Source organism: Engystomops pustulosus, chromosome 3 (assembly GCF_040894005.1).
Source record: "Engystomops pustulosus chromosome 3, aEngPut4.maternal, whole genome shotgun sequence".
Taxonomy (NCBI): domain Eukaryota; kingdom Metazoa; phylum Chordata; class Amphibia; order Anura; family Leptodactylidae; genus Engystomops; species Engystomops pustulosus.
The window spans coordinates 16,933,157-16,946,561 of record NC_092413.1 but is presented as its reverse complement, the minus strand read 5'-3'; the positions used below and the strand labels follow the sequence as shown (position 1 = coordinate 16,946,561).

Here is a 13,405-nt window from a genome sequence, read left to right as displayed (position 1 = left end):
CACCATCTAAGTATACTTAGGTTACACAATTATTTTGTACATGCTACTGTAACGTACAACGATATACATTGTAGACATAAATCTCTGACTAAGGCTACATGCACACAACTGCAAAAGGGTAGCTAGCTCATGGCCACCATTGACTTCTATTATTTGTGCTCATGGTGCGGTGAGATCACAGTGTCTCACTGCACCGTGACAAAACATGGAAAACTGTGCTGCATGTTATGGAGCTATTCCTCCCCATATTCAGCTGGTCCCACCCGCTGAAACGTGCACAAATTTTCCCCTGTTTTGGGCTCATTATAAGCACACGTAGCCTTATGCACTGAAACGTTGTTGCGGGATTGTGTTCTAGCTGTTGTATCAATGACTAGAACACCTCCCCATGTATTTTTATGAGCTCATACACACAGTCCCTACCACGTGGCTCACTCCGACTTTCACTTCATTGTCAGTTAATGGTAACCACATAACACAGACTGGGTATATGGATAAAGATGGGGTTAAAAGTAGTGATGCAGGTCCCTTAACCCAGTTTTCAGAAAGAAGTTTGGGCTCAGTGTTTGGCTCGCCCCCTGATTAGTGCTGACACCGATTGTGGGTGCTAACTTTTTAAATGCGAGCAACACATGTGGACACGTGGCATCCCTTACTCTATGATCATTGCTCCCCAATGATGTTACGGGGAGCGTCATTACTCCGAAAAATACCGGCACTTGCCAATCACAGGAGTTACCAGTGGGGGTGAGTGTTCGGATACCAGACTTGAACCCGGTCAGAACTTGGACGTGTCTGTTTATCCCTAGTTATACGTATTTGGCCTAGCATGATGACCTCAAAGGTGTTGTCCATAAACAGATAAACCAGATTCTTTTCAGACAGATAGCTAGACATGAGATTGATGGATGAATACAAGACTCCTTGTCCTCTGCTGCCTTCCAGATACATAATAAGTCCCCCGCTGGTCTTTACTTCCTGAATTTACAGGAAATGCCTGCACAGCCAATCACTGTCCTCGGCAGATCCCTAACACAACCAATGATTGGCTGAGTGGACATTACTCAAAACTGACTGGAAAGTACAATCCACCATGGACCTGTTATTAGTGAGGACAGCGTCCATCAGGGATTGGTGATGTGAGTAACGTTATCCCCTCATCCCCTGACAATCCCTTTAGCTATAGCTGCACATAAATCTATAAAAACAATTGTAATATATTGCACGTGTCTGATTTTTTACAAATTATAGGCTGTAATGTTATAAGTCGGAGATACTGTAGCAGGATGTTATTATGGAGCCTCATCCGTTTATCAGGCCGCTCCATGGCGATGCTATGATAAAATTATACAAGGCACTTTAAAACTTAAAGCAGATGTCTACTCTAAAAGCTTTATTAAGTTTGTGTGCAGCTTAGCAGATTTGATAGGGACATGGCCACCTGTCCTTCCCATCAGCCGCGACCACTAATTTTATATCAGCATCTTCTCCATTGGTGCTTAGCACGTGCCCTGGAGGTCCTTGTGAGGAGCAGGGGAAGTCCTCAATGAGGCTGCCCGTCGTCTGGATTTGCCTAACATATGAAGATAAGATCCTGTCATTGGTGGGATAGGTTATTCACGCTTTATTCTGCAACAGGCTTTCTCTGTGAAGTAATATTTTCACAAGGTTTCTCTTTGCTCCACTATTAAAGGTTGTAGACTGAGACTGGGATTGTATTTGAGGTCTCTACTTCATTGTATTCTTTTGTAGTTGGGGAAGATTTGCTCTACTATTGTGGCATTGGATGGGCGGTTTTGGCAGCAGCCTGGGGCACCTAGGAGGTCCATGGACACTCAAACCACCTACCAAATTAATACCTTCCTGTAGAGATAATAAAGAGATGACCATTTAGCCATGAAATCCTCATACATCTGTTTCGGTTCTTGAGAAACATGTATACAATACCCAGGCAACGAGGAGAATATCCAGCTACTGAATGTCAAACCATTATCAAAAATTTGGACTTGGTGGGGGGCACATAATTCGCATGCAGCTCAGGGCCCACAACATCGGGGCAAATGCGCAAAAATTTGATGGCGTGCGACACAATCCCCTTCTAAATCCCTATCACGGCGGCACGATCCCCGTAAAGTTGGAAAACCCGACGGAAATGCGGCCACGGGACCCTTAGTAAATAAGTCCCAATGTCTACATAATCCCAATATTACGCATAAACTGAAACCTTACATAGGTTTTTTGGGGGTTACAAGTGTATTGCTACTTTTTTTTATGGGTTGTGTGTGGTATTACAGTATTCATGTTAATAGGTGTAAAATGTAGTACCTGACACCGCCTGTGGGTAAGAGTAGTGCTGTTTATTTTAATTGCTCTCACCCATACCCTCACCAGTTATGTCCTAATACTACTTCTCATGTATTGAGCAGATTGGCTGTACCTCGAATGCATCTTCGCTCTACATGATTGTCCTGTACACTGAAGTGTGTAATCCCAGGGAAAGATTGTAGAACGACATTGCGTTGCCAAGCTCCGGAGCCCAAATTACAGTTTTCTCTTTTCAAGCGGTTCCACCTGGAAGATAAGACACTTAAAATGAATTTTGCCCCAGACGTCTCGAGGCCTGACTCGCTCAGTGTCACCAGTGAGACCATTTGGAGCAGGCTGTCGTGCCAAAGAGGTTTTATGCCTTGTGCTGAGAGAGAAGCCTTTGTGAGAGGTCGTGTCGGAGCCCAGATAACAGAATTGATTTCACCCTGGTGTTTCATGAATGATGCAGGTCTTTAGGGCACATTGCTCTTACCCTCGTCTGATGTGAGCTCTCTCTGCAGGTGTTATCACCTCAAGGGTTCAGGGCGGTTTAGAAAAGATTTAGAGAGGAAGACAAATGTTGCCTTTTCACTGCTGTCAAGACCAGGAGAAAAAGAGGGCACTCGCTGGGAGTGATTATTATGCTTGTGATGGTTTAACAAGGCCTGAGTGGTGCTGGGGCAGGTGGGAGAGCCAAACACTGGACCCTTCTTCCTCTAAGAAGCCTGAGGCTTGGCACAAAAACTTGTAACAAAAAAAAATTAATTACTTCAAATATACGTTTTTAGTTTAAATTTTGGTGCCAATTTAATTTTGTTACATATTTGTTTTTCTGGGGTTTTTTCAGGGTTTTTTTCGCAGTTTGTTTTGACTAGCTCTAAAATGACCGTCGCATCGGTCACGTGCCACCCGTTTCATGACAGACACTGGGGGACGCAATGAATCTGCAGTGTTAGATCGCCAGAGGGAAACCAAGTTGCAGTTTTTTTTTTTTTATTATGTTATTTAAATGAGTTGGTGGGTTATTTGCGTTCTATAGAGAAGCTATGGGGTAAAAGAAACGTAAGGAAAAAATACTAAAAAGAAAAAGGCAGCATTTGTCGGGCACATTCAGACAGGAGCGTCGGTGTAGTTTCCGTGTATCCGCCTGGTGTCTGTCGATCCATTAAGTTCATATCTGCAGGGATAAAAAGCAGATGATTTACAAAAATCTGATGCCAAAAAATTTGCCTCTTCATCTATATCATCTATGTGGCGTACATTTTTTTTAAAAATTTGTTTTAGAGACCCATTAGCTTCTATGAAGTCCCTGTTTCGCACACGAAAAAAAAAAATTGTACATGCTGCATTTTTTTTCCAGTGGATCACAAGTCAGTAAAAAACATTCATGCAAAAACCTCTTAGTAAATTAAGGATCAGCACGCTCTATGTGAAAACCGCCTGAGATTACAATATTTTACTGTGCGCTTTAAAGTAACATCAGGCCACAGTGTTTTTGGACCATTCTGTAACACTGAAGTATATATGACGCAGTTGTGGAGGTAGGTGGCCTCCCAGTCCTCTCTAGCTATTTCTGGTGACGGAGGTCACAGCCTCTCAGCAGGACTCCTGTCATGTACTGTTATTCTGTTTGTAATAAGGGACAATAGTCCTGCGGGGAGGCCATGACTTTCAGCATCGTATATGACTACAATCCTATGAGTCCTGCTTCCCAGCTGACACGCGGTCTGAATTTCCCCAATCGAAAGCGTCCGTCTGAAACCAGTCCGATTTTAAATGAGGGTAAGACGAGCACATCACATACTTCTTAGTTCTTAGTTTGGGTTATTAGTGAGGTCGGAGATTACAGCTGTAAAATATATAACAATTCACTGAAATTATTTTATTTTTTTTTACTTAAGGCAAGGATCTGGTCTTTATGACGGGTTTTAATGCTGATGCTCACCGTAGCTTGTAACCACCCGGCTTGTAATCTGGTTATACTTTAAATCAATTACGATCTTTTTTTTGAAGACATAGAGCAATTGTTTGTACATATTTTGACAAGTCTTTCAGTCATGCCCCAGTGGGAATAGCTCTCTCCGACCTCATTAGATCCTGATAGACAGCCAGCGAGGGGTCAAGCATAAAGAATCCCTTTATCCTGTATCTCTCAGCATCTTGACTATTGTCTTAAACTTTTTTCCGCTCTCCTCAATTATCCAGGCGGCGAACTGTGCAGAACAAGGGGGTGGAGTGAGCAGGTTATCTGTAGACTAGGGTCAGGAAGTAAGAGCTCTACTTATCGAGACTTTGCCAATTAAGGCCTGAAAATGTATTTGCATATTTTCCATCTGTAGACTACTAGTCCCACTAGATGTTTACCATGAGTGCCTTAGCTCTCTTCTTTTTACCAGTCTCTTGTAGAGGAGATTAAATAAGGCCTAGACTGCTCAAATCACAAAGCTGAGGCTCAATTTGAGCTTGAAAACTTACTTTTGAAGGTGTTATGTGTGGTGTAGATTATAATATTTTAAGATGTCGAGGCTCCAATGTTGATGGCAGAAAAATAGGAGAATGGAAGATCAATAGTGGATTGAAACTTCCCTGTTTTCTGAATCAGATAGGGTTTGCGGTATGTATACTCTCTAAGATGAATACGAGATACATATAAATGTTTTCAGGTCTTATTTTTGCAAAATAATGTTTCTTCTAGATCGAGAGACCGAACGATGTTATGTTGTATTTTACCTGTGGGGGCGCTGTAGGAAAACTGAGCACTTGATTAGTGTAGACCCCTAGTGTAACCGAAATCAGCCAAAATATGATCAAATTACTTGTTTACTGTAGTTCAAGAAGCTTAGGAGACTATAATAGTGCTGACATGTCACCAATATTGGATCAGTGGGAGTCTGTCTCCCTCCCCGATCACAGAATTGTACATTGAGTAGTGGTCGGAAGGGGTACTGCAGCTCTAGTCTACTGTTCAGTGTACGGAGCTGATTTGTGGGCATTCTAGGGCTCGGAGCTAACCTTGGAATAGGTCATCAAGTCCCAAAATTAAAAAAAAAAACAGATAATTTGTTTAAGAACACAGAATTTGGTGAAAAGTAGTAGTCAGTTACAGAAAACCCAACTAAGGAGGACACATCCCAGCAAGACGTGACAGAGACACAGTCTAAGACTGTACTTCTGCAACAGGTTGGAAACCACTGCTCCACCACATACACCGCATGACTCTACTTTTTCCTGGAGGGAGCTACCATCTTTCTTCCGCCATATACTGTATCCTCTTGTGGATCTCTTTGGAATTAGGAAGTTATTCCTTACAGTGTAGTTGCCTCATCCCGTGGGAACCATTCATCAGCCTCAGCGATCCTTCCGAGTAGAAAACACAGAGCCTTATTAATTGCGATTCATTTTAACACTAGCGCATTAGCGTACTACAGATGTCTTTGCTTGTCTTGTCAGAACAATTGATCCTTCTTCTCCCTTCTTTTTGCAGAAGACAAAAGGGAGAATAACAAACAATTAGCAAAATGAAAAGGAAAATGTTGCATTGTTCTATCCTTTACTATAGAAAATATTATAAAGCGATCGTGTGGTCATATTATGGAGTGGACAGCCTAGCGGGAAGATTTAGGGATGTATAAAATATATTGTTGCTTTGTATTCTACACCAACGAGTCATATGTTTGCTCTACTTTTATGAAGTAAACTAGATAACTAGATGCCTGCAATATCGTAACTGTGCTAATATTAGTAACCTGATAGGAGGCCATAAACACAAGGAAACTCTACGATGTTCTTTCTGGGAACATTTCCTTCTGCTAGGAATCACTAGCGCATTAGTGTCCAGGGACACAAGTAAAGTAACCGCTGCTCCGACAACCCAGACTGACATCATAAAAGATCCATATGATGGTGTCAGCTCCGATTATAGCATGGATGGTCAGGCCAGGACTTGTATCCATAGTATCTGAAACCGGGCAGTGGGTATTGATTAGCCATGGTCACAAAAGTCAATGCCAAAGGTCACTGAAAAGACTTGGGCCATTGTGCACAGTGGGCGATTGGTCAGGGTCAAAAATAATTATCCAAATAGTATAATGATAGTCCAAAAAGATGATTAAAGCAACTTTTATTAAAAACCCATAGATAAATTGCTTCATGTTTAGAATCTTAGTCATGGCACCAGACTTCTTTCAAATTGGAGTCCCCTTATACTATTTAGACAGCAAAGGTCCTCATTTATTTGAGGGCAGTTTACGATAGAATAGGAGATTTTTACACCCATGATGTAAACGTGTTAGTCCCCACTGATAGGGTTTCGATGTTGACTCTAAACCTTTCAGAAATACAGCTAGTGGCAGGTTCCCATAGAGCCCTAGTAAATAACTGACACCCTTTTTTTTTAGCTAAAAATTGTTCCCCTCAGATTCCAATATATTCAACTTTATAATTTTATCTGGTGTCCAAGCATGTCTATAGTGAGTCAAAGTGGCCGTGACCTCCTCGGGCTGAGCCAGAAGCTCCTCCCCATGCATTCTCTGCATGCAACAGTAATGTCATGTGACCAGGGTGACATCATTGCAAGGATATGTCCATCCATTGTACAATTTTCAGAAGTCTATTCTGACATTTTTCAAGCCTTCCTTGAGATCACATCAGAAAATCTTGAGGTTCTCACACATCTTAGACAGTTGTTCTATTTAAAGGAAATTTCCTCACCCGGATGAAGGATTGTAAACCAAGCACACGTACCTTTTGGTGTGTTCCTTCCTCTGAAAGGTTCCACTCTTCTTTTAGCTTTTTATACCCTTGTTTTACTTAAAAAGGCTTTAAGAATTATGGGAATGAACCTGATGGGCTCTGGGATCCATAGCCGTTCCTCCTTTCTCCTACCACCATGGACATGATCAGTCAGTTCCACTAAAATTGGTGGATTTAGTTGACGTTACTCAACTCTACTCTACTTTATCCTGTGGATTCTTTATGTTTGTCCCACACCCCTCCTAATTTACACATTCCTATTCCAGATACCACCCAACCCTCTGGCCTGGAAGTTATGTCTGCATCATGGGGGCTTTTCAGGTCATCACAACCTTAAACAGTTTCCAAAGTCTGTGTCTAAAGAGAAAATGACCCCTCCCGCGGGAGGCCGCCACTCCCCTCTCAGCTGTTCTCTTTTCTTGCCGCCCCCGGCCTCCATGTTTTTTTGGCGTCCGGTTGTTTTTGTTCATTCTTTTCCCTGGCATTCCCCAATCCGACACACACAAAAAAAGCCTCTAAATCTCCCCGCATGCCCCGTTGCTAAATGATGGCGTGCGTGCTCACTTTTTTCTCGCCCTCATTAGGTCATTCATGGCCATTCTAGGGGAAAAAAAAAAATTTTTTATCCCCCCTCTTCTCTACAGTTCTCCAGTCCATGTGAGACAACAATGTCTTATAACAATAGCGGAGGCTTAATCTCCATGTCAAAGCAATTTTCATTCCCCTGGTGCACAGAGCGCTATCATTTTGTAATGTTTTGTTTCTTCTTTTAAAAGAATTTAAAAAAAAAAGAAACAGTAAGCCGTCACGGGGGCCCTGTCGTCCTTATCTCAGTGTCTGGAAATTTTGGACGGTGTATTTTACGGCGTCGATAAAACGGAAAGAACTCCCAAGTTCAGCGAATCGTAATGGGTTTAAGTCCTATTGAGATCGTCCACCAGAAGATCAGATAACCGGGGTCCTTCAGTTGTCTTTCTAATCAGGTTCCCCGCAAGGCTGAATAGAGACAGAACAGACACACACAGCGAAAATATAATTCTTGGATAGGTTAAGTACATGTTTGAACTCTCGCAAGCAGAAGCGATTTGATGATGACTTAATCATTTTCTGGTCAATTATCTGCAAGGACCCTTGCAACTGCACGGCAATTATGATGCAAGATGGCCTTTTGGGACGAACACCAGTCTCCCTGCTTCTGTTTCCTCAGATTCCCTGCCACGAATTTTCATTCACTTCATTATCTCTGTTAACATAGAAACAACTTTCTGTGCAGTAATTACAGCCCCAATGCACACTTTAGCTGTCATCTTGATGGAGGCCTGGATGTCCTCATGGCGGTGTCGGATAAGTGTTCTTTGTTGATTTTTGATTAATGTACACGTCTTCCTGGAGCTTAGGGGAAAGTGAATGCTTGCGATGACAAAAGGCAGGGGGGGGGTTTACATATCAGCTTGCATGATTTAAAGCTATGGCTTTATTGGCTTTGGCTTGGCAAGCGAGGGTCTCATCTGTTGTTTAAAGGGAAATTCAAGCTAAACTTCAAGTCACCCCGCTCCTAAAGAATATCTCACAACAGTTGCAGTGACAAGGGCTATGAATGTCCCCCTATTATAGCATTTGCCACTAAGAAAAAGTTTGGAAATTTAACGTCCAGTTTTTAGATTTCCATGGGAGGCTGAAGCATGTAGGGTCTATCTCCAAAGCTAGTATAAATGTATAATCTAGTAATTTTTTGCAGTCTTCTGGCCACAGGCTCCATAACAAAAACCTATAAAACTTAATAAAACTATAATAAAAAATTATGTCAAAATAAGAAAAAAAAATATTCTGGGTTTTTCAAGCACTGGCTGGCCCCAAGACCTGCACCCATGCTCCCTCAAGTTTTTAGGGTCAACTACTATATGGAAAACAGAGCTGGACTGAAGGCTCATTTTACTACTGGAGGCCACTGGATTAATCCGATTTATGGGGGTTCAAGTACCGATTTGTAACTCGTGTTACATATTGATGGTCTATCCTATGTATTAGTCATAAGTAACCCAAAAACGGAGAATCTTTTAAAGGGGATGGCCACTAATATGAAACTTTACCATTTTAATTACAAGACCCTTATAGGGCCACACATTTACTAAAAACTGTGCAAACTGTACTATGCCTTTGCAGTGTGCAGGGGGCGCCAGATTTATGATTTGTGCTGTCCATTCTTCATGAACCTGGCGCCCACTGGGCTCCTCCAACTTGGTGCACCTTTAAAATAGGTTGTGCAACACACTTCTGTTGGACTTTGCATCTTAAATCTTGGGCATCTGTGCACCGAAACGCCCCTTTCAGTGACAAAATTTGTGTTGCGCGTAGATTACTGCAGCCGTGCAACACATATGGGGCTTAAATGCATGTGCAAGAACACTAGAAAGAAAGCGCAAAGTCTGACAAAAACTGGCACAAGGTCCTTAGTAGATGTACCCCATTGTATTTACCCTAGTAAAGCTCTCCTTTTCCAGTGAGAACTACCAGTTACGTGACCTGCCTGCAGCAGGACTCAAGACTTCCTGTTATGCTCTGTGTCCTGCTGGCTTCCGGTGTGGGAGGGGGCTGTGAAGTCATTGCACCAGTCATTACCGTATGGACTAATAAGAAACCTTACCAGGGTAAGTGCAAGAGCCCTAATGTTTGATTGGATGTCTTTTGCACTTGCATATGTCCGACCCAATATTAGGTCTTGTATTTTCCCTGGTAAAGTAGGCCCAGGACCTAATTTTGCCTTCAAGAACTGGCAAATTTTAAGCCTTAAAGACTGAACATATATTTTAACAATTACTATCGATGAAACTGTATGAGGGCCTTACTTGGTAAAGGGGGATGGGGGAAGCAAATAAAGGTGTCATTGTTTTTCGTTGGGCTGAACTAAGGTGTTCTGTCTCTCAGAACCTATTAGTATATATCTAGAGTGTAGGAGGAACATGAAGGAAACTAGTGGTTGCAGGTGTATTGACATAACAGGAAGCTAAGACCATCTGTATTTAAGGACAAAATAAGGATATAAAGGAAGCTGCTCACATGTTCCGGTACAGGAGAGGTGAAGTGTGTTTTTTATTTTCTATTATATTATATAAAACTATTAGTCGTCAATATCGCAAAGAATAGATGATCTTGAAAAAAAAAAGCGTATGGTAGCTCAAATAAGATAATGATATTCAGTCGCTTTGTCCATTTACATGACCTACAGGTCATTGAAGAGATAAATTCACGCTCTCCTCGGCCATAACTGATGTCGAAGCTTCAGATGTAGGAACAGGTTTGTGTCATGAAGGACATCCCCCTTTAATAGACAATGTACCTCCCGAGAGAATCGGCAAGCAAGATTATGAACTTTCAACTATTTAATAGAAGCCCTAAAATCTTAATTTTTGCTTTATTTTATTTCCCCTAATTTTTAACCAATCAAGATCTCTGTTACCAATGAGCTGTGAAAATGACCTCGTAGATGGCGGGGGGGGGGGGGGGAGGGGGGACCTCTAACAACCTAATAACTTACCGAAGTTTATGGGAAAAGCATAATGAGAAAACAGGGCAACAAATGACATCTTAGCCCAGATTCCACTAAAGTTCAATTGAGATTATTATCTGTGCCAGCAGTGCCATCCCAACACACAGATGTAACGGAGGCTCGTGTTACCAAATGTTTTCATTGTGCATTGGAGATTACCTTCTATATAAAGTGTATCTCGAGAGACCTGAAGAGGATAAACATGACTGCCTTTTTAGAGCACAAGACTGAGCGGCCAACCTTGCTTCTCCTTCGACGCTCTCCAAAGCCTCAGCTGTACCTTTGTATTATCTCCAGTAACAGAGGGGGGGCTGCATGACACTCTTATTATAGTTGACTTGACTTCAGAGGGATCTAAGCTTTATTAATAGCTCGAACAATGCCACATGTGCTCGCCTTTGTCACGGATACCCCACGTATAAATGTTATAGTTGAGCATTGTTTTCCATTAGTCTTCTGTTAGCTTAAGCCCGAGCCGAGTGAAGCCAGAAGTTTTTACTGACTTTAGCTTCTGTCATCTACTTACTGAGCTTCTATCTAGACCTTTCTTATATGAAATTACTCAAAGTTCAGCTTTCCATTTCATGATCTTTTAGTTTAGGCCGATTACTTATTGTACTTAACTCCCTATATCAGTGATGGCGAACCTATGGCACGGATGCCAGAGGTGGCACTCAGAGCCCTCTTTATGGGCACCCACACCGCAGACTCCGCCAGACAGAACACAAGACCTCTTGCAGTCCCAGGCAGCCCAGGACCCCAGAAGGAAGCTACAATAATAACCAAAGCTTTTTCTCCTTATTTCTACTGTATTGGTGTCCTCAGGTGCCTAAACAATTTAAACATATGAAAGAGCAGGGAGTAATAAGTTACTGTTTTAATTGTCGCATCGGCACTTTTCAAAAAATATGTGGGTTTTGGATATAGTTTGGGCACTCAGCGTCTAAAAGGTTTGCCATCACTGCCCTATATGAACAGGAAAGGTCCAGTGGTCAAGATGGGGAGTAGCTGGGTCACATTTTTATATTTCAAGTCCATCAGATTATGTCTTCTACTCTCTACAATGAACCACCCCTAGACACAGACAGTAGGGGATCCATTGTAGGAACAGTATATGAGGCCTTTGGATCTTATCATACGAGCACCATCCATATGTCTGTCATATGTTTTCTTATTACTTGAAGTGCAGATGTTTTAATGCAAGGTACTAAATATTGGAAGCATCTTAAGGTCTCATGTACACGACTGTGTAGACGGCATGAGCAGGCCGCACAAACTGCAGACCTCCATAGAGCTCTATTATACCTGGTCATGGTGTAATAACTACCTGCTCACCCCTACCATGTGCTTTGCCCAGGTTCTGGCCCGGGTTAAGCACATGGTAGTCTGCATGAGCCCTTAGGGTGACAGTGGACCTCCTTGCCTACTGGACCCCTCTGTAAATGCCCAATTTCCGTGCTACAAAATTACCTGAATTTAAACAGAGTCATCGAGTGATCCCATGAGTATCAGTCATAAAAATTTAAGAAGCAATGAAGCTAGTTTGAAAATCGCTCTAAGGATCCCAAATTGAAAAAAAAAATTACTTGTACAGTGAAGTATTTATTTTACCTACTTCAGATTAAGCAACTCCATACAGTAACAAAAAGGTGATGTATCTTCTTAATCCCTGACGAAGATCCTAGTGCAGGATCGAAACGCATTGCAATACAATAATTCATATGATTTATTGGATATAGAAGCTTTCTTAGTGCCAATGCATTGTAACCAGTCTTGTATATACAGAAAATGTTTATTTTTCGTAATAATCCATCCTTTTTTGGTCTGTATTGCAGTTCAATAGATGCATTACCTCGCAACTCATCAAGTGGTTCAGCAACTTCCGGGAATTCTACTACATCCAAATGGAGAAGTATGCAAGGCAGGCCATTAATGATGGTGTAACCAGCACAGAAGAGCTGTCCATCACCCGGGACTGTGAGCTATACCGGGCCCTAAACATGCACTACAACAAAGCCAATGACTTTGAGGTACATTCATCTTACTCTCTTACATTTCTATTGTTATTTGGATTATTCTTGTGTCTTTTGGTTACTAATCAACCTCTATGGAAGCATCCGGAAGGATTTTTATATGATATATTACTTTAAGGAAGTAATGCCTAGTTGTAATTACTCTAGAAATTGTTATTTATGCATTTCCATAAATACCTTTAAGAGATCATGATCCATAGTTTTCCCTTTACTTTTCTTCTCTTTTCACTCTGAAATCTCTACTGAGTTCATCTTGCTCTCCCAAAACAGACTGTGAGCTCAGTGAAGTCTGTGTAGAAGGTATGAAAGGCTAAAGGGAAGCAGAGGCACATAATTTATAGACCACTTACTATTAACTGCAGCAGAGGCATGCTGCAGCTAATACTAAGTTTTCTATCAAATCCAAGTACTGTTTTGTTTTCAGAGCTCCTATACATTTTACATGGTGTAATGTATACAAGAAACATGTATATAATCTGAACCTGCAGAAGGAAGAATAATACAAAGTTTATAGTGGATGGAAGGGAATGTGACTACAGGGCCAGACTACATTTAGCTTATTTGTAGTCTGCATCAATGGAGACATATGACTCTGGCCTGAAGCTTTACGCATAGTTACAAAATTGGTAACAAATAGAGACTAGGATTAAGTAACTGCAGTATTTTCTTCAATTTCTAATAGGAAATGATGAAAATTATACATATAGGCCCAATTCATTGTTTAGGATGTAGTCACACTAGGATATTATGCTCTTTACACATCACT

At 41.6% G+C, this 13,405-nt stretch overlaps 1 protein-coding gene across 6 annotated transcripts in view; it reads left to right on the top strand.

Annotated features, from left to right (window-relative positions):
- PROX1 (prospero homeobox 1) overlaps window positions 1–13,405 on the top strand; it is a 75,135-nt gene that overhangs the window by 39,917 nt on the left and 21,813 nt on the right. For all 6 annotated transcript variants that reach the window (XM_072140139.1, XM_072140141.1, XM_072140140.1 and 3 more), the window contains one exon: window positions 12,442–12,636. In XM_072140139.1, the coding sequence (XP_071996240.1) occupies window positions 12,442–12,636 (195 nt within the window). The remainder of the gene's footprint in view (window positions 1–12,441; window positions 12,637–13,405) is intronic.